Below are 26,012 nucleotides of genomic sequence, written 5' to 3'. Positions count from 1 at the left end.
TTAAGGTGGCACGCAGTTCCAGAACTCATGGCACATGCACTGGCAGAGGCCATATCCCATGATGCCGAGCAGACTGATGGGCACAAGGCTGACCAGCAGAAGGCCCGTTGTAGTCTGGTGCATGATGAGCAGGTAGATGCCCAGTGGCAGGGAAGTGAAGTACAGAAGCCCCAGTAGCCACAGCAGGGCCCGGGCCGAGGTCTGGCAGAGCAGGACGGCACAGTTCCACACTGTCCAGCGCTGAGTCACAGAGGCCATGGAGTCCACACTCGACGAACGGAGATTCCTCCCGCTGCTGGAGACCACCGGATCCTGTGGAGGCTCCAGGATGGTGATGACCACATAGTTGGAGCGTACAGAAGAAGGAGAAGCTGATGTAGAGTGACCCACCAGCGAGCCCAAGCGCCTTGGGCAAAGCAGGATCTCACCCTGGTGATTCTGATGGTACTGAGTCTGGAGGGCTAAAGCCGCCACAAGCTTGTAATCATCAGGCAAGCTGGCCACATTCTCCCCAGGGAGAGCTGTAACATAACGGCAGAAAGGACAGACCACCGCATTAGGGGGTGACTCCCCTAGGTCCAGGATCTTGACCAGGCACTTGGCGCACAAGCGGTGGCAGCACTCCAGCACTTTAGGCCGACGTCCAGCCAGGCTGTAGGAGCAGTAGCAGATCTTACACTCCAGCTCCTCGGCTCCGAAGCCGTCCAGAACTTCTTCTGGAAGCTGACCCATCATAGTTTCCTCCTCTCACTGCTGTTGTAAAAGTTCATTCTAATGAGGAGCATGGTGGAGAGACCCTCGGCTACACCACAGACAGGTTCCAGACGCAAAACAGAGCAGGGTCTGCATGGTGCCGGACTCATTTGAGCTGGACGCTCTTTCCCGCACTGTGTGGAAGGGTGCGGAGAGGTGGCCAGAGAAAAGATAACTGTTAACACAGCACTAGAGAACAAACACAGTAGCAACAAAGCAGGCCCTGTGAAGCCAGGGCTGGAATTTTCTGCCCAGGCTTTTTTTTTTGCCAGTCAAATTCAGTCCAATTAGCGCCTCCACTCCCCTTTTTTTTCTGGTCCACTGTCAATACTGATGAGAGTTTTTCCTGCCTCACTTGTTGAGGAAAACTAAGTATCACTGCCATAAAATCACTTTACAACTTTCTTATTTTTGGATGTTAGTTAAAAACATTTGGACGTTTTGCCTCATCTTGAAAGACACAAAGAAGAAGTGGAGATTTTAAATTAAGCAAAAGGAAAAGAACAGCAGAAATGGGAAGGGTTTTGTATCTCGGCAACAATGTATTTTTATTCCAAATAAAAGCATGTCCAACATGACCAACAACACAACACAAAATTAAATCTACTTATGGTGTATGATGTACTCTTCAGAAATGATTCTTATAAGGTTCTTTAATAAACGCAATGGCTTTTAGGGTGACCAGATCTGAGAGGGTGAAAAAGAGGTCACGCCCCTCGCTGCCGTTGTATGCTTAGCTGAACCTATATGTGCTTTTAGGTCCTTTACACCTTTATTTGCTACACAAAACATGGAATTTCTTTGTTAATTCATCCGAGAACTTACATTTACGTTTCGGTATAGCTGCTCGAGATGAGGGTAGGTACATGAGCTTTGCCTGACGTAAACAAGGACTACTGACGTGCAGACTGACCAATTAAATGTCTACAGAGAAGGTTATCGACCAATAACGGTAGCTCTACAGTCAGACCGTCCAATCAGAAGATTTTAGGCTACTTCACCACGCCCCCTTCTCACTCAAGCGAACCAATCGGAGTAGGGGAGGGCGGGACTAGATTGTGAACGAAACTTCTCGAAGTTCTATGTAAGCTGTAGAAAAGCAAAATCCCGGACGTTTGTGAAATTCCGCCCGGACATTTTTTAAGTCTAAAAAAGAGGACATGTCCGGGTAAAAGAGGACGTCTGGTCACCCTACTTATATAGAAAACTATTCTTCTGTTTGATGGAGAACGTGTTTTATTTGGTTCTATGTAACAAGCTGGACATGGTAACAACACTTGAAACAGTTTTGGTTAGAACCATTTAGAACCATATAGAACACATTCTCCACTAATCTGAAGAACTGTATTCCATGTGAAAGGTTCTAGACATGACTCATGGTTCTATATAGAACCCCAGCCTTTAATAAAGAACCCTCAAAGGACCCTCTTTTTTTCAGAGTGTATGTGGATCTGGATTCCACAATGAAAACATGCCCTTGATTTGCAGCCAGCTCATCAGTGTCTGCTGGCTGCACAGAAGAAAATGGGTTATATCTCTCTCTCTGTCTCCCGCTCTGACTCTGTGAGACAGCTATTATTCAGGTTCTTCCATGTGTGATGGTTCGAGGTCCTGGTTATGGGCATCAAATGAGTGCAAATGCCCCCCCAAACATGATATGGACGTCTGACACAAGCACAGAATGAAGCCATGTTTCTTTATACAAGTTAGGACTTTTCTGTGGGTTTATAGAGAGGTTCTGCTTTAACGATTGCAGAGTGTGTTGCAGATGTTTTGTGTTGATTTTTAAAAAAATTGCTATCAACTTAATTTTCTTTAGTCTGCCTATATTTCACTCAGAAATGTCAAAAGTAAAGCAACACTAGATTATATGGGTACATATTTTCACCAGCTTCTCTAACTTATCATAGATATCACAAACACCACTCAAACCCATCCCCAGGTCACTCCAGGCTGTTTCATTTCTTGCTTTTTTCCCCTTTTTTTTCCCCCAAGCATTATGTGCACAATTTAACACATGTATCAGCAACATTTGCACTTTAAAATGGCTGAATTCACACATTGCAAAGCATTTTTAAAAGCATTTAAAGGTGTTTAGTTTATAATTTGATATAAAAATGATAGGGCCACACAGATTCATCCTTCTTTCATGATTTGTGGTGCTCTCAACAAAAGAAGGGCCTTTTCCAACAGTGGAGTGTTTATTAAATGTGGATATGCTATATGGAAAGCTTAAATCTGAGGTCACATTTGTGCCGAAGGTGTCTTAATTCATGTCTCCTATTTTAAAATGTGAACCCTTCTGTAAAGAAGTCCTGGTTTTACTTGGTATCAAATAGCTACATTTAGTAATAGCTACATAAGCAAAAAAAAAAACAACTCACATGACAGGACACTTTTTGACGTGTGTCATTTTATTGACATAATTTGAAAGCACCTTTAACACATAGATATAAAACACTTAACTCTATTTTGAAAGGTTCATTCATTCATTCATTCATTCATTCATTATCTGTAAGTGCTTATTCAATTCAGGGTCGCGGTGGGTCCAGAGCCTACCTGGAATCATTGGGCGCAAGGCGAGAATACACCCTGGAGGGGGCGCCAGTCCTTCACAGGGCAACACAGACACACTCACACATTCACTCGCACACTCACACCTACGGACACTTTTGAGTCGCCAATCCACCTACCAATGTGTGTTTTTGGACTGTGGGAGGAAACCGGAGCACCAGGAGGAAACCCATGCGGACACAGGGAGAACACACCACACTCCTTACAGACCGTCACTCGGAGGAAACCCACGCAGACACAGAGAGAACACATGTCCCTGGAGCTGTGTGACACCTTACACTCATATTATTGACTGTCTTTAGCTACTGATTAATAAAATGAACCTGAATTTTCTATTTTCTTGAATTTTATATTGTTTTAATTTTTTTGTGTGTGTTTGTTTACAGTTATAAAATCAAGTGAATAGAATATCTCATTTCTGCTATTAAAAATATATATGTTTGGGTCAGTTCCGTTACCTCAGTTGTAATGGCGTAAAATAAAAATCTGCAGAGTTCTAATAAAAAGCCTGTGATCTTCACTCAGTTATGTCACTGCATCTGCTGGGAAACTTGTGAAAGGCAGTGAAGAATGTCACCCTTTATTTAGTTAAACAGAGTGTTAAGAAAAACACAGTAGTAGATTAATCATTCGTTAAAGCCTTTATTGTGACATTGCAAATACAATTAAAAATTCTATTATGAAAGTTCATGAAATGTTACTGTCAACTGTTAATGGTTTCAAAAGTGAAAAAATTGTCAGGTTCTTTAAACGTTACAAGTTTAAGATCACTAAATATTTAATTTAAAACGTGTTCTATTAAAAAATAAACAATTTTAATGGAAACTTATTTTTTGTTCTCTTTCTGTAGCTGTATCTGGAATGGGCCAACTGCACTAAAGACCTGGCAAATCATCTCAAAGGAGGAAATTCTCTTTTGGAAATTGACCATGGGTTACAGATTCAGACAGTCACTGATACAAAGGATTTGAATTTAAGTGTTAAATATAATCCTCATATCGTGGCGTTTGCCACATTTCATTTATTTATAACTGTATGTCAAATTACTTAAAAGCTATAAAAATGGAGTGTGTAATAAATATAATATAATATGGTCATATTTGCTGTGATAAGAGAGATACAGGTGATGACGTGGGCGTTCCCATGGAGTCGGCGCGGGTAGTCTCTCTGGGTGACGTCACCGCATAACAACAACAACACGGCGGCTCCAGCTCCAGCTCCAGTCAGCGGGTCTTAGCTGAGGGCGAGGCCGAGGTGGAGTGCACGACTTTGGGCATGGCAGCAACGTTGGAGCAGGAGCCGGAGCCGGAGAATCAGGGCTCTCACACACAGCGGCGCTGCGGGGTCCGGGCTGTGGTGAGCTGGAGAAAACCGCTGAGGACCAGCGCGTTGTTCACAGTCACAAACATCGTTTTCTGGTGAGAGACATGACACAGCGCTTTCCTTTCACTTTCACTACGGATTTTACACTTTACCCTTCACAGCTTACATTTAGATTTACTTACATTTTCAGCACAAAAAGCTGAAGCGGTGCAGCATTTCAGGTCAATTCTGCAGAAGTCATCTTCTTTGAGTCTAAACGTTCGGATCCACCTTAAAAGGTGCAGCAGCTTAATTCTGTTTATTGCAGTTCCACCTTAAAGGTGCATAATGCAAAAGTTTGTTTTTAATTTGACCTTAAACAGGACAGGACTATTAAGTGGATTTGGTTCCACCTTAAATGTTGCACCTGCTACATTACAGACTTTAGATTTTATTAATCCCTCTTCCTTCTTAAATGATACAGCAGTTTCTTTGTGAACAACCCAACATCTTATTCTTATAAACGCATTGTTGAATTGAGGGAGCAATTTTGTGTACTAAAAGAATTAGGGAGTGTTTTAAAGTCCCCTTCTAGTGACAATCCAGTGTTGAACCTTGTTAAAGTGTCTTTGTGGTGTTTATTCTCTAGAAGATCATGAGTGAAACAAGCCTGCAGTTTTATGGCTGAGCATGTCCACTTATAAAAAAAGGCCAGGGTTTCTTACATCATAAAACTAAGGAGCCAACAGCATCAGTTTCGGGGTGGGGCTTTCTAGCGGCAGGTTTGTATGGAGGGGTGGGTGGAGATAGAAGCATGGATTAATTGAATATTCATAGATCTGCGCATACTGAACGAAGGCAAGGATTATGTTCCTGGAAAAACTATTACAGTTCTAATGAAAAGAGTGGAGAGTTTAGGGGTTAATTCAATGACCCACAAGGAACTTTTGCCTTTATTTTGTATCATTATATAAATATTTTAATAAATATATTTATCGCCCTGTGAAGGACTGGCGCCCCCTCCAGGGTGTATTCCTGCCTTGTGCCCAATGATTCCAGGTAGGTTCTGGACCCACCGCGACCCTGAACTGGATAAGAGTTACAGATAATGAAAGAATGAATATATTTATCTCTCCTTATGTCATACGGAAAGCATTGTTTCTCAGTTCAGCTGGACATCTTAAATCAAAAGCGAACCCTCATCCACAGACATAACATTTGACTAAAGTTGTCTGGCTAAGCGAGAAATACTGCTTTGTAAAATGGCCTGCAGGTCATACAGGCTTATGTGTGTTAATGTCCCTGTTTAAGTTTACAGTCTTTCTGTAGGTCATGTTTGCTTTCCATCACACACCTGCTGTTACACAGGGCTTAAACAGCCGCTGATAAGATAAGATAAACCACGGTTTTATTATGGTTAAAACAAGTTCACTGGGTTTTAGTGGGCAAACTCTTTCTCGTTTTTGTGTTCATCTGAAATATGACTGTGCAAACACAGGATTTAGGTTAGGAAACTGAGCATCCCCCATTTTGGAATTATATAAATACCCTTGCTCAGGTTGTTCCTCCTTGTAAGTAAGCTGTGGCCTGGATTTAAAAAGCTGGAGATTATACACTCGAGCCTTCTGCTGTGAGCCAACTGTGCTGGAGAGTAGCGGCCAAGTGCACGCCAAGGCTATCCTGCTTCTACCATCAACCTTCAAGAGGTTTAAATGTTAGATTGGATTATTTCACTTAAAGTGACACTGAAAATCTGGATTTTTTTTTAAATTTCATGGCACAATAATTTCTAAATTTATTTACAGATAAATGTAGTTAAAAACAATGATGGACTTGATTATTTATTTATTTATTAAGAACCATTAAAATGAAAAGGAAAACTAGAAAGACCCCAGTGTGTATGTACACTTTTAAAAAGTGTTGGCTTACAGTTCATATATGAACCTGCTTTCTCCCTGCTGAATCTCATGGAAAAGGATGTGTTGTTTATTTCCCACTCAGGTTTGTGTCTCTGAGTCCCTGTAGAGTGGTGTGTCTCCTCGGCTTGTGTCTGATCCTCCTGATGCTGGTGCAGCTGATGTGCGATGTGGTGCTTCCCAGTTCTAAAGGTAATGTTTACTTCCTAAAGCCCTTTTCAGATGGGATTAGTTTAACATACACGGTAAAAACAATTCTTGTAAATTTTACAGTAAAATACTGGCAGCAGAGTTCCCAGCCATTTACCGTGTTTTTACAGGAACACTACTGTATTTCAAATTTACAGCACATTACTGTAACTGAATAATACAATAATTTACTGTAAATACTGTGATTTACAGTAAAATTCTGTAGCAGACTTTGCTGTAAATTTACAGCATTTTTTTACAGTGTAGGGAAAGATGGGTTAAATTATTTTACCACATCTGCAAAATGATACGCTCACAAAAAACTTTCATTGACCACTGATGGAGTACAGGAAAATGATGGCATAGATATTGATATTATCAACTGCAGAAATTGGTAGTGTACATGTTCATAACACATATGCAGACTATAAAACATCCTACAGACAAACTGTCACTCTAAATATCACTCATTCTTTTCTCTCTATTAATTTTAAAGGGAGAAACGAACAAAAGGGGCACTTACTGCTTAATGTTAACAGCATGTAACTCATTATGTTTCTTCACATACTGAACTGATGTGTTCTTGGATGCTTTTCCAATAGGTTCCAGTTTATGGCAGAGCATGAGTGGCAGGTATGTGCAAACTCTGACCTCATCTTGTCTGGTAAGATATGTTTTAAATTTCCACTGTATTCTTTATCCTGTTTGACCTGTTTTTCTCAAGCCACACTGACCTTATGCAATATGCCTTCTTACCACGAGAGGGCGTATTCACTGTATTTTTAATAACATTCAGCAGTCCATGAAGTACATCATCTAAGTTGATGGCATTACGCAGCCAGATACTGCTGTCGAGGCTGGTCAGTGTGTGCTGCCAGCAGGACTTGTGCTTTTAAACACTCTTACAGGATAATGAATGTTTTACTGAGTGGAGTGCAGATGGAGGCTTATGTTCCACGCAGATACAAAAAAATAGGTTAATGACAAGCACTTTTAAAACCTATAAATGGGCAGTAACTGTCATTTAACATTTCAAACATTAACAAACAGGCGCAGTTTATTAAATTAATTTTTCCAGGGGGTATTTCACAAACCACAGTAACACAGTGATACAACAGTTAGTCTTGTTGCTGCACAACTTCAAGGAGTTTGTGGGTGCGACCCTCATTTAGGAGCTGTACGTGTTCTCTCAGTGTCTGTGTGGGTTTCCTCTGGGTGCTCTGGTGGATTGGCTGCGCAGATGTGTCCACAGTGTGTAAGTGTAAGTGAATGCGGGAATGTGTGTGTAAGTGTCCACTGTTGTGAGTGTGTGATGGCCTGTGATGGACCAGGTTGAGGTTCTGGTTCAGGTTCTGGACCCATCGCAACCCTGAACAGAATGAAGCCATTACAGAAAATGAATGATTGTAAGAATGAAAATGTCCTAATGCAGGAGCGCTGAGTTGAGCCTGAACACATACGTCTAGGATTGTTTTTCAGGAACGGAACAAAGCTCTAATACCTTAGGCTTATGTTTTCTAGCTAGCTGAGGTACAAACATCTAGTATATCCTCCACGTTTGTGTATAATCATGGACCAACATGCCTAAGTTCATTAAGATATCTGATTACAGCGAGAGTTGATGAATTAATCCAATGCTGTTAATGGTAAGCCTTCAGTCCCCTGTTATGTTTTATCTAGTTGCCTGGCCCTGTGAGCTGACCGCTTTTGCCCCACCAATGTTTATGCTCTTATGGTGAAAACAGGCCCAATGGCACCATTGTGCTCCAGTGGGGAGGTGTGCCAGTGCAGTAATCCACAGTTCAGTGTTTATGTGGGGCAAGCCTTGTTAAACTCAGCCCAGTCCCCCAGCAGTTGTTGCATTGCTTCACTACCCACAGCTGATCTGGGTCAGGCTCTAACAGTTGTCCTCATCCCTTTCAAAACAACCACTCTATGACCCTTCATACCCATGTTAAGCACATTCTCTCGGGTTCAGTGTGAGAGGCTTTGGACTAGAGAGCTTTGATAGCTGCTGCTTTGTCAGCGAGTATTCAGTATTCAACTGTAGCTGTTGGGCTTTGTCAGGTCTTAGAACTAGCATCAGATTTAGCAAATTCAGTGGCTGGTTAATGTAGTGGATAACACCACTGCCCCAAGCACACAGCTGACCTGCTCAGGAACACCATGCCAACTCAGTCACAATACAAGACACCTACGGCTGCATTAGTCTAATTCATCGGCTTCGTGTTTACAATTTTAAGGTGCTCTGAATAAGAAATTCTACTTGTTGTCTACTGTTATTTGTTGAATGTGACCAAACTTGTACAACTACCTACACCCTAAGACATTACTACAAACATAAATCAGGGCTGACAACTTGGAATCGAGAAGTGCAATATAAATACAGCATAACTGCAATACCAGAGAAGAGTCAAGGGTCAGAGGAGTTCGAACAGAGAAACATTTACAGCAAATTCAGTAAGTTCTAGAGAAATGTAAACACTCATATAGTCCACAGTTATGCAGTAACACTTGTTAATTATCCAGTTTCTTTAATATGCAAAATTTAGGAATGACACTAATTTATACCTAATTTGATTGTGCGTTAAAGGGAAAATTGAAGTGTAATCCAATCCTGTAACAAATCTAACGTGCAGTAGCACAAACCTACGCTCTGCTATGTGATGTTGTAAGCTCAGTATTTCCTTCTGTGTGCGTCTGAGTATTTTGCGATGCTTGATATGGCCTGATTCTGAAGTTGTAAATATTAGTAATGGTATGAGATTAACCTCTTGAAAAGCACCAGTGAGCCCAAAGCACTTATATAATCCAAGAATAGCCCTCAGTTTATTTGAAGTCCCTGTAGTTATTGAATAATAAGTGTTAGCATAAAATAAGCCTCAGATTTTATTAAACAAGTGGCATTACGCCATTTCTGGAGCTTAGAGGGATTAATGGACTTGTTTAGTAAAGAAATCTGATTACATTTACATATCTCTAATGTACTTGATCTGCCAAGTAGTGTTTGTTACTAGTTTGGCACTTGGGCTGAGACTAATGTATTCATTCATTCATTATCTGTAACCCTTATCCAGTTCAGGGTCGCGGTGGGTCCAGAGCCTACCTGGAATCATTGGGCGCAAGGTAGGAATACACCCTGGAGGGGGCGCCAGTCCTTCACAGGGCAACACAGACACACACATTTACTCACACCTACGGACACTTTTGAGTCGCCAATCCACCTACCAACCTGTGTTTTTGGACTGTGGGAGGAAACTGGAGCACCCGGAGGAAACCCACACAGACACAGGGAGAACACACCACACTCCTCACAGACAGTCACCTGGAGGAAACCCACATGGACACAAGGAGAACATGCCAACTCCTCACAGACAGTCACCCAGAGCGGGAATCGAAGCCACAACCTCCAGACCCCTGGAGCTGTGTGACTGCGACATTACCTGCTGCGCCACCGTGCCGCTTAGACTAATGTAGTTAGCAGGTAATGGAAATGTATAGTCACAATGTGGCTGTGCGTCTTATGGCGCTTTTCCGCTGCATGGTACCTGCTCAGCTTGGCTTGGCTTTTTTGCTTTTCCACTAGGCCAATCTGGTACCTGGTACGAAGAACCGGTAGTTCTTTTAGTACTTGCTCTGTCCCATGCAGACTGAGTAGAGACTAAAAATGCTGTGTGAACCTTGTAGAGCGCTGATTGGCCAGAGAGACTTGTCAATCACCACGAAATGCAGACCTCCAGCACCAACTCTGTAAAATCTCCAAGCGACATTAGAGATCATATTTGTTATAATCTCACTCACAACAGCAGCTCATAAAATTATGCTGTGGTCTTTTGAAGAGGTTCAAACGCTCTGTGCATCAGTGGATCGCTAAAAACTCCAGCAAAAGCCGGACATGCAACAAGGAATGAAATCTGTGAGAACTGTGACTCTGAGCCAGGGTCATTCCCAAACAACAACAACATAAACACAAATACACAATTAGTAAACAACATTTTGTGGTTTGTGGCCACGGTTCCTGTTAGAGATGGGGTTTTGCATCATCACAGGTTACATTTTGCCTGAGAGCTGTGCTAGTTTAAAGGTCACCTGGGACCTCAAATTGAAAAGCACGTCGAACCGTGTCGGGTCAAGTAGGTACCATGCAATGAAAAAGCACCATTAGAACACAGGCAAGAGTTCTGAGGATAAATTCGTTCAGAATGATATAAGACATAACATGAACGACATTTATAGAACATATAGGACTTACTTTTGGACATTTTAAACGTGTGGAAGATGTGTTTCAATTATTTAAATCATCCAGATCTGTACCAACATATAATATAAACCTTTCTTTAAGCTGTCATAGCAGTGAAAGTGAACAAATTCCTCATGACTACACTTAATATTTGCCGGAAATGTTTGGACATATAATGTATAGCAAGCCATGTGTTGTTTGTTCCAGAGTCTCTGATGTTTTTTTGCAATGTTGTGAAACCTGATTTTGCCTCTAGCTTTTAACCCTGTGGCTCATCTGTGTGTGTGTGTGTGTGTGTGTGTGTGTGTGTGTGTGTGTGCGCAAGGCGGATAGGATGATACAGCCATTTCTGTGCTCACACACTTCCGTACTAACCACACTGGATAGTGTTTTGCACCAGCCCTCTGAGTCCACCAATCCCAAACAGGCATACTGACCCCTGAGGGGTGTGTAGCCCACTATTAGTTGGAGACTGAATGAGGGGTTGGACATTAAAGCCATCTGCTTGGTCATTATGATCACTCCAGTCATAACTCTGTCGTCACAGTCATATGACCTGCTTCTGTCACTCGGGTTAAAATTAAAAGGAAGGCTGGCTCACTGTCAGTTTTAATGGACAGTTCTATGCCATGACAAAAATGTTAATGTATGAGTTAATAAGTGGTGAAACTGTGCATTAGCTTTGTATTTGTAATGCAGTGTTCCTTAGTGTACTCCATGTTCACCCTGAAGGAACATAGTGGCTGAGTGTAACCCTATGAGCCTCACGCGTCACCGTAGCAGACGAGAAAAACCCAGACTAAATTAAGATCATGTAACTTCTAGGAATAGTTTTCTGTGTGTCCGGAAACATGGGCACAACATATTGTTGATGTCAAAAAGCTGCTTTTCAGCTGAAGAAAAGACTTTCTAAAATGTTTTATAATTTCTTATTTCATTTTTATTGGACATTTTAATAAGAAGTAAAGGGTTTAATTTCTTATTTTAAACAACAAATGTATATTATTTCTTAATATTTGGCATCAGCACATATTTACATTGAATAGTATTTGTGTCACATCAATTCAGACCCTGAACACTCAGGGCAACTACTCCTGCAGCCATGCCCAAATTCAAGGCAATTTTGTGGGTTTCTTCTGCCAATACTGGCTGTATTTTGCTTATACTTTGCTTGTAGATGTCCCCTTCAGGCCCCAAGTTTATGTGCTGTTTTTTGTGTAGGACTGTCTGTCTCTGTCTCTCTCCCTCTGTCTCTGAAGTGGCTCTCAGTGCATCTTCTCAATGTGAAGGTGATGGAGTAGGTAGAACTGCTCAGTGACGGAAAATCAGTCAATCAGATTTTATTTGTATAGTGCTTTTTACACCTGTCCTGATGTACTGATATTAACACAGTAATGGTGATGGTAAATATGATTACTGTCTGTGAGGAGTGTGGTGTGTTCTCTCTGTGTCTGCGTGGGTTTCCTCCCACAGTCCAAAAACACACGTTGGTATGTGGATTGGCGACTCAAATGTGTTCGTAGGTGTGAGTGTGTGTGTTGCCCTGTGAAGGACTGGCGCCCCCTCCAGGGTGTATTCCTGCTTTGCGCCCAATGATTCCAGGTAGGCTCTGGACCCACCGCAAACCTGAACTGGATAAGCGCTTACAGATAATGAATGAATGTTTAATTAAAAAATTTGAGGGAATCTGTGTGAAAGTTTATATTGTTAATAATGGGTAGCAGTAGATGTTATGTGAGCAATTATCTGCATTTTCATACATTCATTGTCTGTAAGCGCTTATCCAGTGGCGGAGGGTCCGGAGCCTACCTGGATTCATTGGGCGCAAACTGGGAACACACCCTGGTGGGAGTGTGTTTTTTGACCGTGGGAGGAAACCCACATGGACACTGGGAGAACACACCAACTCCTCACAGACAGTCACCCGGAGGAAACCCATGCGGACACAGAGAGAACACACCACACTCCTCACAGACAGTCACCCGGAGGTGGACTCGAACCCCCAACCTCCAGGTCCCTAATTATAGAAATTAATTGTATGTTTCTCTGTAATAATCTAATTACTTTAATTCTATAAATGTTTATACAGTATGTAAATAGGAAATGTTAGATGTGAGCATCGGCCTAGAATTATATTGTATTGGCATATATAATATGCCTGTAGATCGACATACAAGATTTTGTTCCCACAGTCTAAAAGACAGTTGAAGTTTTTGAAATAACCAAAACAAAAAAAGACGTGCGGTCGTGATCTGAGTGTGACAAAAAATACAGGAATCATAACAAAATAAAAGTCTTTATCAAATAAGGCTTTTTCGATCTTGACTCTGATTTGGCACAAAGACTTTGATTTTACCCAAAGCTGCATGGATACGAAGGTATACTCAGCTGTGTGTGTGTGTGTGTGCCTGCGTGTGTGTGAGTGATTGTGTGTGTGTGTGTGTGCCTGCGTGTGTGTGAGTGAGTGTGTGTGTGTGTGTGTGTGCCTGCGTGTGTGTGAGTGAGTGTGTGTACCATGTCAACCCCACACATCTGATGATGTCGGCCTGTGGAATGCTGTGAGGCTCCGGTATTTTTAGACCCGACTGGTTGAAATAGGGAAGCCTTGCTCAACATAAACACTGGAGGCTGGTGCTCAGCGTGGCATGCTGAGGGAAGTGTGAGGGTCACTGAGACACAGATCGGACTTAAACGTGTGGCCGAAACGAAAGCGGACCCTGGCCTTGATTCACAGAGATATTTGACACAGCTTTATGGTCAAAGCCTTTGAGGCGGCTTCGAAAGACAGTGGGTCAGGGTTAAGGTAAAAGACTCCTTATCATTTATGGGTTTGGGAGGTGGATGCTTCTTCTGAAGGAGGGTACAACCAAACCCCCGAAACGACAAATTTTGTTAGTATGAATGTTGTTTTTGTTTTTGTTTTTTTTTGTTAACACTCTGTTAAAGAAGTCAATTTTGCATTTTGTTTTTGTTACAAATGCGATAGAACTCCACTGTCAAAACTTGACAAGCAAGAAAAATGGAAATGGCTGATATATGCCTATGGTTCTTCATCGCAAAGGCTGAATAGGAGATGTGGGTTCATGTTATGTTGTACGTTATGTGTAGATGTGTTTTTGGAGAGTTAGTACTCAGCTGTACTGGATACAAGTATCTATTGTTGGCCTTTTAAACCCATGTTCCAGAATTTGAATGAATATTTATAGTAAATGTTCAGATCCTTAGCAAAGGGATCATGTAACAACGAGTCCAAATGTATTAGCCTTGACTTATTTTTGTTTCCTGTGCACCGTGCTCTCTCCATGACAAGCCTGTCAAAGAATGCTCCACTTTGAAGGCAGCGGAGTTCAGAGGTAATGTCACAAGGGCTTTGTGGAGGTTCATACGTGCATGGAAGCTACAAAGCAATGAATCCCAGTTTCTGTCCTTGCTTTAGTTGCCGTTTCTTGTTATCAGTCATTGATTTGGAGTGAGGACACTGCTGAGGAAGTTTCCGCCAACATGTGTTGTGATTGTTCTTTTCAGTGATATATCTGATCGTTTTTTGCTGCTTATTTATTGTTGAAATTACTTTTTCACTAGAGAGTGTTTCTCTAACAGTGAAACGGTGACTGTGGTGGTACCTTTTGGTGTCTCTGTGGTGGTACATATTTAGTACCTTTATTTAGGGAACATAATTGTATCTTATTCTATTATAATTGATTAGTTGATTTCATATGCTCCGCTTCATCTCCAGGACCTATATTATGTTTTTTATTTGACACTGTTGTATATTTTCCTTCTGGAGAAGAGAATTTAATGTACCTTTAGGGAACACAACTGGACTGGACACACCGTTAGTAACCAGTAACGTACCTCTACCGTACCTTTTTTTTTTTTTTTTTAATCTGAGAGTGTAGGTGTACCTCTGAGAGATAAGACCATACACACATGCAGATTTAAGAGTTTTAAAATATCCTAGAAATGAGCCTTCTTCATCATTCTTTAGTGAATGTGTGCGATGAATCTTCTTACATACCAGAAAAGGACCAGATATTCAGATGAAATATTTATTTCAGTCTAATTTGATAAAACGTCCATTAGTACTGTGAAACCCATATACAGGAGGTCCTCGGGTTACGTCAGTTCCGAGTTACGATGTTTCATGGTTACGACACATCTCCCATTTACTGTATAAAGCCTTGTTTCGACGTAAGTGGTTTTGTGTCGTAAACGTCGTAACGTGAACTTCGTGTGTGGTGTGCGCAGCGGAAGAATACTCGGTTACGCGTCTCGGGACCCAGGAGGATAGGTGTTAGGATAGGATAAGTGCTTACAGTATGTTATTTACATACAATATGTACGTATGTTCCGACTTACACCAAAAATTGGTTTACGACGCGACGTAGGAAAGAAACAACGTCGTAAGTTGAGGACCCCCTGTACTCAGAAATGCCTGAGTTTGTGATCAGACTGAGATTGCACGTGCTATTTGTGAGGGTAAAGTGTTTCCTCTAAGATCTGGAAGATGGGCACAGGTGTTAGATTTTTCACTACCATTCCTCAAATTGTTCAGCTATTGCTTTCAAGCTATTTCTAGGTCCTGTCACTAGGCTTGTTAGGTCCTCAGACACGTTGCTTTAAAGATTAGTTTGGGAGGCGAAACAGGCAGCTGTCTGGATGTTGGGGTCTTGGGTCAGCAGTTGTTGGTATTAAACAAGATACAACAAGCCTCAGACATTTTAACAGCCTCATATAATGTGTAACTAGACAACGAAGGCTATGATGGAGGCAGCTGTAATAATGTGGGACAATGTTACATAGTCACACATTCAGCAAAAGTTAAGGCGATGTTAAGGTAATAAGGTATTGTGCCTATTTTATGTTTTGTGACGGTTTATACCATGTGGGGTTAAAGGGTGACATGCCTCCAGCAGCTGCCATTTACTCGTAATGGAAGATGACCCCCCGCTAACACTTTTACGAGCCACATCAGATCATGTGGGGATCACACCTCATTGAAGCCCAGCCACCCGCTCTGCTCTGAGTTGGGCAAGCTGTCTTCTCTGGCGCTGGTTCTAATCTAGCACCATATCAGCCTCAAGTGGTGAAATTCTAATGTGAGCCTGGTTGCCTCATAGTCACATGCCCTGCTTTACCCCATGTGATCAGTTTCTTAGGAAACTGCTTTCCTTGGTGGCACCTGCCTGGAGTGTAATCAGTAACAGGCCCGTGACCTTTTTTGAAGACACACCTCAGTGGTTTACTCCAACTGTTGATGTTTCAGAGCCATTGAGAAAGATCATGTTTGTTTTGTTTAATGCCGGCCTGTGCTAGCTCTCTGGGTGTTGCTATGTTAGCCCGGTGGTCAGTAGATGGGACAGCTGGAAGGGGGCAGGTCAGCCACCAGATAAAGGGCATAGCTTGACTGCTTTACTTCTGTTAATAGATACACATTCCTTGCCAAAGAATCCTAAGATGCCCCTGTATGAAAGCCAGGTTAATTCATTCAAAGCTAAGCCAGGTGTGACGTGAGGGACGTGTGCTGTCCTGCTGTCATTCTGAATATCACTGCTCTTGTTATTATGCCTCACAGTCATATATTAACAGAAAAAGGGAGTCAAGAGACTGTCTCTTTGAATCTAACCTCTAGTAGATTGACAAGCTGTAGAGTTGTAATGATGAAGGCATATTTCTTAATCTCAGCTGTCGGTATACTGTGGGTGTTTAGCACTGCCACTTTATTTCTGTCACTTCACATAACTGTTCAAGACAAGTAGAAGGGTTCTACACTGGAATAATAGATGCCTCAGCTGAGTCCTATGAGGTTTCCAATGAAGTACATAATTTGGTTCCCTGAAGAAAATATTTGAAGGAAAGGTTTGGGAGTGTTTTAAGAAATTTCTCGTAATGTAACAGTTGTATAAAATAATAAAGTGTTCCTTTGTGGAAGTACTTTAGAGTTTAAAACACTTTTTGACACTCATGTATAACATTTACACTTGTATTTATACCTTTATTTTTAAGGATGTAGAAGGCATGACACTGGATGTTTTTTATTGGTTTATACTGGAAACACTCATTGGCACCTTTTACATCCTGGGTTTTCTCTGTTGGACTTAAACTCACACTTTGACCCAGGCTTTCACACAATAAACTCGAGAAAGGACTTGATACGTAACACTGGGCCCTTGAGAATTACCAAGACATACAACAAGGCTTTTTTCATAGCCTTTAAGAACACTGTGAGGAGTGTGGTTATGAAATAACAGCGTACTTGGGATACACATCTAAGCGTAGTGAGAGGCTGGTGCTTCAACCTCCTTACATTTTTTCCCTGTTAAGCCAGTGTTGTGCTAAGTGAAAAGAATCCCCATTTACATTGCTGTAACTGGATCTGAGACTGAGCCTGTTAACTATTTCACACTTTCAGGTTCCAGGAAATCAGGAGGAGAGTTAGTCTTCCATTGCATGTGCTTAAATACAGTCATTGTTGTGGTCTTTGTCAGTCTGCAGTACACATGTACAAATTCCTTTTTGTACACCGCTGCAAAAGTCAGTGAAAACTAGTGCTGGGCGATTTGACCACAAATCAATATCACGATTAACTTAAAATTTTAGCTTGAATTTTTTACGATAAATGGAGGATTATTATTATTTATTTTTTTTTTTTGTTTCCCTCATATTAAAGTTGTGATATTTATTTCTAATGTTGCTGGGAGCTTGTCCATCTTTTTTCTTTGGTACAAGTTGCTTGAGATGCTCAGGTGGCTTCTGTGTTTAGGTTCTCCTCCATGTTGCAGCCATGTGACTGTGTGTGATAGTATGTTTTTAAGGGGACTGTACATGAACACACAGCGGGGAAGGTATTAACAGAATTAACAAGAAAGGGATTAACAGTATCCAAACAAAAATCAATATATTTGATGTATTATAATAATGAGAAATTCTGAATATAGATTTAGATTAATTTTCGATTCTCTAGTTAAACAATCTTATAATGTGTTTCAGATAGCTTGCATACTCCCCGTATGATTAGTGAAATCAGTTACTTTTATATACAACCAGTGTGGACAAAGAGGTTTTGTTTGGTTGTGCATGTACAGCTTATACTATGTCTAAACAAAAATATGAGTAGCTGCAAATGAGTATGATGTTCATACTAATATTTTTGTGTTTGAAGGCAGTCAGATCCTCAACCATTCGAGTAAAACCATTTCAGAAGAGTAGGTAGTCTTACTGCAGCAAAGAGGGAACTACATTCATTCATTCATTATCTCTAACCCTTATCCAATTCAGGGTCCCGGTGGGTCCAGAGCCTACCTGGAATCATTGGGCGCAAGGCGGGAATACACCCTGGAGGGGGTGCCAGTCCTTCACAGGGCAACACAGACACACACACACACACCTACGGACACTTTTGAGTCACCAATCCACCTACCAACGTGTGTTTTTGGACTGTGGGAGGATACCGGAGCACCCAGAGGAAACCCACGCAGACACAGGGAGAACACACCACACTCCTCACAGACAGCCACCCGGAGCAGGAATCGAACCCACAACCTCCAGGCCCCTGGAGCTGTGTGACTGCGACACTACCTGCTGCGCCACCGTGACGCCCGAGGGAAATACAGCCTATTAATACTATTTGTTTCAGAAGAAACTGAGTATAAGCCTGTGTTTAGGAATGTCTGGCCATAAAGTATGTGTTTCACATATGGTACATGGCACATGGCTTTACTGAACACATGCATTGGCCTCAAATCGGGTCAGTGGGAGGGGTTTATTAGTGGGCACCTCTACAACCTCGAGCAGTACAACCTAATTGACCACTATGACTTTACTTTTTTGCTTTTCATGTGGCAGCCATTAGCTAAGCTCCTTTTTAAGACTGCTTCAGGAGATGATACCCAGTAATAATCCATTAAAGCAGAGTGGTGCTTGTGAAAATGTCCTAAAACAAACTTTAAACCATACTCATTGCCTACATAATTTCTCTCAATGTTGTGGACATGAACAGAGTTAGCTAAACGTAATTTCAACAATCCATACAGCAGCACATCTCTGGAAGTCGCTAATACACAGCTAAGCTAGCACAAAGGGTTAAGTATTTAGGAAGTCACAAATAAAATTATGATAGCATCAAAAAGCTAATTCAACTAAAGCATGTGTGAATTAGAATCATATCAATGAGTAATAGGCTTGTTATAAGTGCTATACCAGAGTTTTTGGCCCAGGCTTTACATGTTCTCTCTGTGTCCACGCGGGTTTCCTCCGGGTGCTCCAGTTTCCTTCCACGGTCCAAAAACACACATTGGTAGGTGGATTGGAGTCTCAAAAGTGTCCGTAGGTGTGAATGTGTGAGGGTGTGTTGTTCAGTGAAGAACTGGCGCCCCCTCCAGGGTGTGGTAATGCCTTGCGCCCAATGATTCTGGGTAGGCTCCAGACCCACCGCGACCCTGAACTGGATAAGGGTTACAGACAATGAATGAATAAATGAATGATGAACATACACACACACACACACACACAAACACATATACCTCCAATGCACATTTACACATGGCACAGAGTTCATGTTAGTCAATAATGTAATGTAATGTATTGCCTACAAACTCCAAAGTGTTCTAGTGCATCTTTTGCTTAATTGTATGGAGCACACTGTAATACACTGTAAATAATGAAGTTTATTTTGTGCTGCTCAAATCCAACTCATATTTCACATACTTCTACGTCTCTTATTTGTGCTCTATTGTCTATTTTTATCCTCTTTATTTTTAACATTTCTGTTTTAATTGTCTTTTATTAAATATATGTATTTTTAATCCTGTAAATGGTGTGTACTTGTTTTTTTTTACAGTACATGTGTGTGTTTACCATACTTGGTGAAATAAAGCGATTCTGATCCTCATTCTCTTTCTGATCCTGATCTGTGTGTAGCTGGGAGATGGTGGATTCGGGTCAAGCGGGCAGTTCTGGAGCAGAAGCTCAGTTCACAGATTCCTGGATGAGTTTCAAACTGTTCCTCGCAGAGACCTCATCTTTTAAACAACAGAATCCAGGCAAGGTACTGTGCAGTCAATGGACTTCATTAGAATTCAACTGAAGTAAACTGAGTAATTTAACTGATTTTCCAAAATGTTTAGCATAATTTAAACACCATTAACAATTAAATCTAATGGTGCATTTCACCTCAAGAAGAGAGTTTCCCATTTACTCTGAACATACACAAATCTGTATGAGTCTGTAGTGATCTGAGCCTCTGTTTGTTTCTGGTTGCAGTTCTGTTTGCTGGTTTGCAGCCTGTGTTCTTTCCTGGCATTGCTGGGGCGTTACATTCCAGGAATTGTTATTTCGTACATTATAGGTAAGTAGTTCTGTGATGAACGGAAAGAGACTCATTTGTCAGCTTCTTATTGTAACAGTCATTACACTGACACCTAGTGGCCTGGATGTATTCAGTACTTCACCTATTTACAGGCCTCCCCCACTCGGGGAGCACAGCTTACGGAGCAGAAATGGGTTCATTCAGGGACTCCAATGTAATCTGATTCCTGCAGTTATTTAAACAAATTTACAGTGATGCTGTTTGCTACATTTTTATTGCCCCATGTTATTTATTGTATATAATGTTATCAGATTCTCAAAGCTGTAATCAGGTAAGGGACATTTCTTTTCCTGGATTTCCATCCTGCATCATTCTGAGTATCACGGGAAGCACCAGAAGGCCTGGCATGTGATGGTGGGTTCTCAGTAATGTAATCATGACGGCATTCTCACTCATTCTCTGCCTTCTCCTGTTCCTCTCTGTCAGCAGGTTCTGGACCTCTCTGGCAGACCCATGACACGTGTGTTAATGCTCTGTCCATCTGTTCTCTGCAGTGCTGGGCATTTTCCTGTGGCCTCTCATATCCTCACATGATTTTGGGTTATGGCTGGATCCAGTTCTGCAGAAACTGGATTTTGGAGTTGGGGAGTTCCTTCAGAAAATCAAGGAGAACCACGGTAGTGTTGGAATATACACACACATACACACACACACACACACACACACACACACACAGGCTTGCTTGTAGACAGTGGCAGGATATGGGTTTGAGTGTTAAATAAAAATATGTAGGATTGTTTATATTATGGGTGGCACGGTGGTGCAGCAGGTAGTGTCGCAGTCACACAGCTCCAGGGACCTGGAGGTTGTGGGTTCGAGTCCTGCTCCAGGTGACTGTCTGTGAGGAGTGTGGTGTGTTCTCTCTGTGTCTGTGTGGGTTTCCTCCGGGTGACTGTCTGTGAGGAGTGTGGTGTGTTCTCTCTGTGTCTGTGTGGGTTTCCTCCGGGTGACTGTCTGTGAGGAGTGTGGTGTGTTCTCCCTGTGTCTGGGTGGGTTTCCTCCGGGTGACTGTCTGTGAGGAGTGTGGTGTGTTCTCCCTGTGTCTGCGTGGGTTTCCTCTGGGTGACTGTCTGTGAGGATTATGGTGTGTTCTCCCTGTGTCTGCGTTGGTTTCCTCCGGGTGACTGTCTGTGAGGAGTGTGGTGTGTTCTCCCTGTGTCTGCGTGGGTTTCCTCCCACGCTCCAAAAACACACGTTGGTAGGTGGATTGGCGACTCAAAAGTGTCCGTAGGTGTGAGTGTGTGTGTTGCCCTGTGAAGGACTGGCGCCCCCTCCAGGGTGTATTCCCGCCTTGCACCCAATGATTCCAGGTTGGCTCTGGACCCACCGTGACCCTGAACTGAATAAGGGTTACAGATAATGAATGAATGAATGAATGTTTATGTTATTTCACTATTGAATGAAAACATATTTTATGTATTTACAATGATGTGAGATTTTCCTTGCCATGTGGTGTTGGGTTTTTCCTTCTTTTTTTGCTTTAAAGCGAGCGTGCACTCGTACAACATTGACTCTGATGATCAAACCCCCCTGGGAGTCTATATGCTTACTTTTGAATAGTGACCCAGAAATGTAAAAATGCCCAAATTCTACAGCTTTCAGTTGTTTAAATGCAACATTAAACACAGTACACTCTGGAGACTTAAGGTTTTCCATTAAAAAAAAAACAAAAACGTGTCATGTGTCTTTCTACATTTCTCAAAGTAGGTCCGAATGAGTACTTGAAGGTTTGAGAAAGTTTCAAACACAATCAACATCATAACGGTGTAGATATGATGACAATAGCAGATGATTCAGTTAAATCCTCAGAAGGTTTACCAAGTTTTGGCTTGAGTTCTTTATAGAAAACTCCTTCAGCACACTCAAATATCATCAGATTCATCCACCATCATAAGGTTCCTCTGCTCCAGGAAGGGTTCTGAAGCACAGCACATGTTGCAAATGTTCTTCCGTGTTTTACATGTAATTACTTATTTCCACCAGAGAGGTCTCCAAATCCCCCAAATTGTCTTGAAGTGCATTATCTTGAATCCCACCTTTGCTCTTTCCTCCAGAGAAGAGATTGCTCCAGGCCCAGGCTGAGAAGGAGAGTATTGAAGCTGATCTGTCCTCAATGTTTCCTAAGGTGAGTGGACATCTCTCTGCTGTCTTCTGCCATCTTGCTGCATGAGACTGAACGCAAATGTCCCTTCTGAGGTAAGAAGGTCGCTGACACTGACTCTGTGTTTTAGCTGGACTCTACAGTGTGTAGAGAACTATCTGTGTCTGACACTGAAGTCTCTGAAGTAACCTGGACAGATAATGGCACCTTTAACTTATCAGAGGGAAACACACCTCAGACCGAGAACTCAGAGGGTGAGCTGTGCTTTTGAAAGTATTAAGAACCGATTCAGCACACCTTTAGTTTTTTTGGTTTTTTTTTACGTTTTGGCCCATATGTTCTCTCTTGTTTGAACAGATTTAGACCGGCGCAGTGAGGAGGAGGTGTTCTCCGGTGGTCTCCCTGAATTTCCCTCTCTGGACAACGGCCTAGGGACTAACGGAGATGATGATGATGAGCTGAGTATAGGTCTGCCCAATCCTCTGCTGCAGTCCAGCAAGCGGGGAGGAGCTGAGGCAGAGGGTGAGGCAGTTGAGCAGGCTCTGGGGCTTGTTCAGAGGATGGCTGGGGATGTGATCACAGCAGCCGTCACTGCAGCCATGCAGGAGCGACTGGAGTCCATTGGGGTGCCAGCGTTGACCCAGGCTTTGGCTGAGGACACAGACAGCGAGGCAGAGGACTTTGAGCTGCTGGACCAGTCTGAGCTTGAGCAGCTGGAAGGGGAGCTGGGCCTGGAGAAGACCAGTGTCCAGGACCAGCCCAAAGGCTCCAAAGATCCAGGCTTTTTCTCCAAACTGCTAGGACGCCACTGATGCGATTCTCCTCGAGGTTCCCCAGGTTGTCCCTGCAACTGGGCATGAGAACAGGACAAAATGGCAGAAAAATTAACTGGGAAAGGTCCAGATTAAAGATGGTATTCCAATGTTTTGTCTATTTTTATGTTAACTGAATCACTGCAATAATCTCCAGATCTGTAGGGGGGGGGCATCATAGGCGGCTGTGATCGAGGATTAGAAAGACAACGCATTTAGAGCAACTTTGTATTGACATGTGATATTACAGTGATGGTTTGGCCAAAAAAATGAAGTTTAAACAGTTTTCTTTCTTGTCCGAAATGTGATCAACTAGTCAACAAATGTTTGAGGCTTAGTACATAGTACTGTCTAAACTGCAGTGTGGCACTGCATACTGAAATCATCACACTTTAGGTGGATTCCCCAATGGCGCCCTATGACACTTATGTTTATATTAACATTGTTGAATTAGGTATTCATACCCACAAAAGCCCATACAAGTCTGTACCAAATTTAACCCAAATTAATCTAAATTAAACCCAAACAAGCTTGTACCAAACAAATCCTTACCTTATAAAACCAAACAAATTGCTACAAATACTGAACAGTTCTTATTGTTCAGAAAGGAATAGCCAGTCACAGTTTTCATCATTGAGATGGTGAGTCAAGCCTTTACACACAGGCGGAACAACATGCTCCTTTATTAAATATTAGCACAAATGACTATAAATATTTAACATTCATCACAAAGTAGACACACTTTTGAAACCTGAATTTAGCCTGTAATATTCATCTTTATAGATGATGGCGATGAAAGGTGTTTGTGATGACTTAGCCATGCAGTTTCCGTTAATACAGACTGGTGAAGTATAATCCTCCATTACTTATTAGCTATATTAGGCTAAACTAAAGAACCTGACTTCAGACAAGAAGAGGTTTGACTGACCTCTACATTTGGAGAAGTACACTTTACTGTGTAAACATAGTTTTTACTTTTTTTTGCCAAAGTATGGCTTGAACTGGATTATAATCATCAGAGGGATGTGGACCAGAGCAGTTTTCGAGCTGTTAGAAAGCTGAGAGATGTACAGGATACATGTTGCTGCCAAAGTGACTCCTTATTAATGCCACATAATAACAAGTAGATGGTCTCCTCTTAGCTATTTTTTTCCTTAACCTCTACAAAGATAAACAAAAGGCCAAAGTTAAAATGACAATCACCTGAATACGTACTTCGCAACCCAAAATACATCCATCTTTAAGAGGTTAATATAACAGAAAAGTAGCCACTTTTTATAGTACAAATTTTGTTTTCTAATATTTTTTATTTATTTTTTTTTCATGAAGGTTGGTGTTATCTAAATATGAGGATTTGCATGTTTTGTCTTATTTTAGACTCTATCTGCACTTTAATTTTTATTTTGGAGTGACACAGCTAGGCACTAGAGCACGTTGACACTTACACTGAGCTGGACTGAGTACAAGTTGTTCAAATGTTAAAATAATAATAATATAAAAAAAAATACACTCAATCCAAGAAAAAAAAAAAAAGATCCTCGGTAATATGTGTTATGTTTCTAGAACAAAACAAAGATGTGTTGGTCACATATTGCCTCTGGTGTTAATCCGATATTAAACCACGTTATCTAAAAATAAAGAGAGAATATCATAAAATTTTAAAATAATAATAATTTAACATAATTTTGATCTCTTATTTAAGGAGTAGTCAGCCATTTTACCACCAAAAATATAGCAAAAAATAGTCATGAATGTGATTATTTATTACTTTTTACATTTTTATAAAATTCAACTCACATGAGATTTAGAATCAAATTGCTTTGTATTTCCTGATCAAACCAGTTTATGCTTCATAGGGAGGGTCCACTAGAGGGGGCAGCCATTTTTCAATGAGGTTAAAAAAAAGAATCTCTGGAACATGATGTAAAAAGAATCCTTTGAGAAACTGACTGCTCCTTTAAATCTGATCTATTCAGAATGACTTATCTCCATGCTTTTAGCACTAAGGGTGTTGCAGGTACAATTTTTTTATTTTAAATCTGTGAGGTGCTTGATTTCTGTCTAAAATTAATGTTTCTAGTGATGTATTCTAAAATATATGAATATTATAAACTATATAAGCACCCTAACCTCTCTCTGAGTAACACTGGTTTAATGTGGACTTTTAATAAATGGATCTTCATTTCACACTTCTTCTTATGAATGTTACCCACAAAAACAAAGATATTTTCAGTGTTAGTGTGATGCCTCACTCATTTGAATGTAGTATTTATTCTTTTATTTTTCTCTCCAGGTAGATTGAAACCACATACATATGATTGCCTTATATGCCTGTATGAATTGTGTGTCAGAACGGAAGGACATAAATATAGTTGTATGTAAATAATCTCAAGAATGTGATTAAAGTATGAAAATATAAACCCAGCTGTGTGTTGTCTTCAGCTTTCTGTGCATACAAAACTGTGTTAAATCATAACCAGTGTTGAAGAAACAGTAAAAACTTATGGTTGTTCGCTACAACACGAGCTACTGACATCATTCTCTTCGGCTGCATTCCAATTCTGAAAACATGAAAAAAGGTGAAGAAAACATGGCTCTATTGATTCACAGACAGCTCTAGTTTTCTGTTTGAACTCAGTACAAAATAAACTGAAATACTGACGGGCATCTCCTACAGCTGTTTACTTCTATATACAGTTTCATCATAAAGAATTGTTCCACTGCTAAAACTCAGATTTATAGCTTTACAAGAGCAACT

The 26,012-nt window shown here is 41.3% G+C and overlaps 2 protein-coding genes across 2 annotated transcripts; one reads left to right on the top strand and one right to left on the bottom strand.

Moving 5' to 3' along the window:
- Positions 1-735, bottom strand: rnf182 (ring finger protein 182). Its single transcript, XM_066680339.1, has one exon. It carries the CDS (start codon positions 733-735, stop codon positions 1-3), a length of 735 nt encoding a protein of 244 aa, XP_066536436.1.
- Positions 736-4,475: 3,740 nt separating this feature from the next.
- retreg1 (reticulophagy regulator 1) lies at positions 4,476-25,669 on the top strand. The gene is made up of 9 exons (XM_066680565.1): positions 4,476-4,745; positions 6,631-6,737; positions 7,337-7,367; positions 19,894-20,020; positions 20,236-20,320; positions 20,836-20,958; positions 22,396-22,466; positions 22,573-22,696; positions 22,800-25,669. Exons 1-9 carry the CDS (start codon positions 4,603-4,605, stop codon positions 23,252-23,254), a joined length of 1,266 nt encoding a protein of 421 aa, XP_066536662.1. The 5' UTR covers positions 4,476-4,602; the 3' UTR covers positions 23,255-25,669.
- Positions 25,670-26,012: the final 343 nt, after the last annotated feature.

The sequence above is a fragment of the Hoplias malabaricus genome, chromosome 9, assembly GCF_029633855.1.
Source record: "Hoplias malabaricus isolate fHopMal1 chromosome 9, fHopMal1.hap1, whole genome shotgun sequence".
Taxonomy (NCBI): domain Eukaryota; kingdom Metazoa; phylum Chordata; class Actinopteri; order Characiformes; family Erythrinidae; genus Hoplias; species Hoplias malabaricus.
The sequence above is the reverse complement of the archived record's forward strand: the minus strand, read 5'-3'. Positions and strand labels throughout refer to the sequence as shown.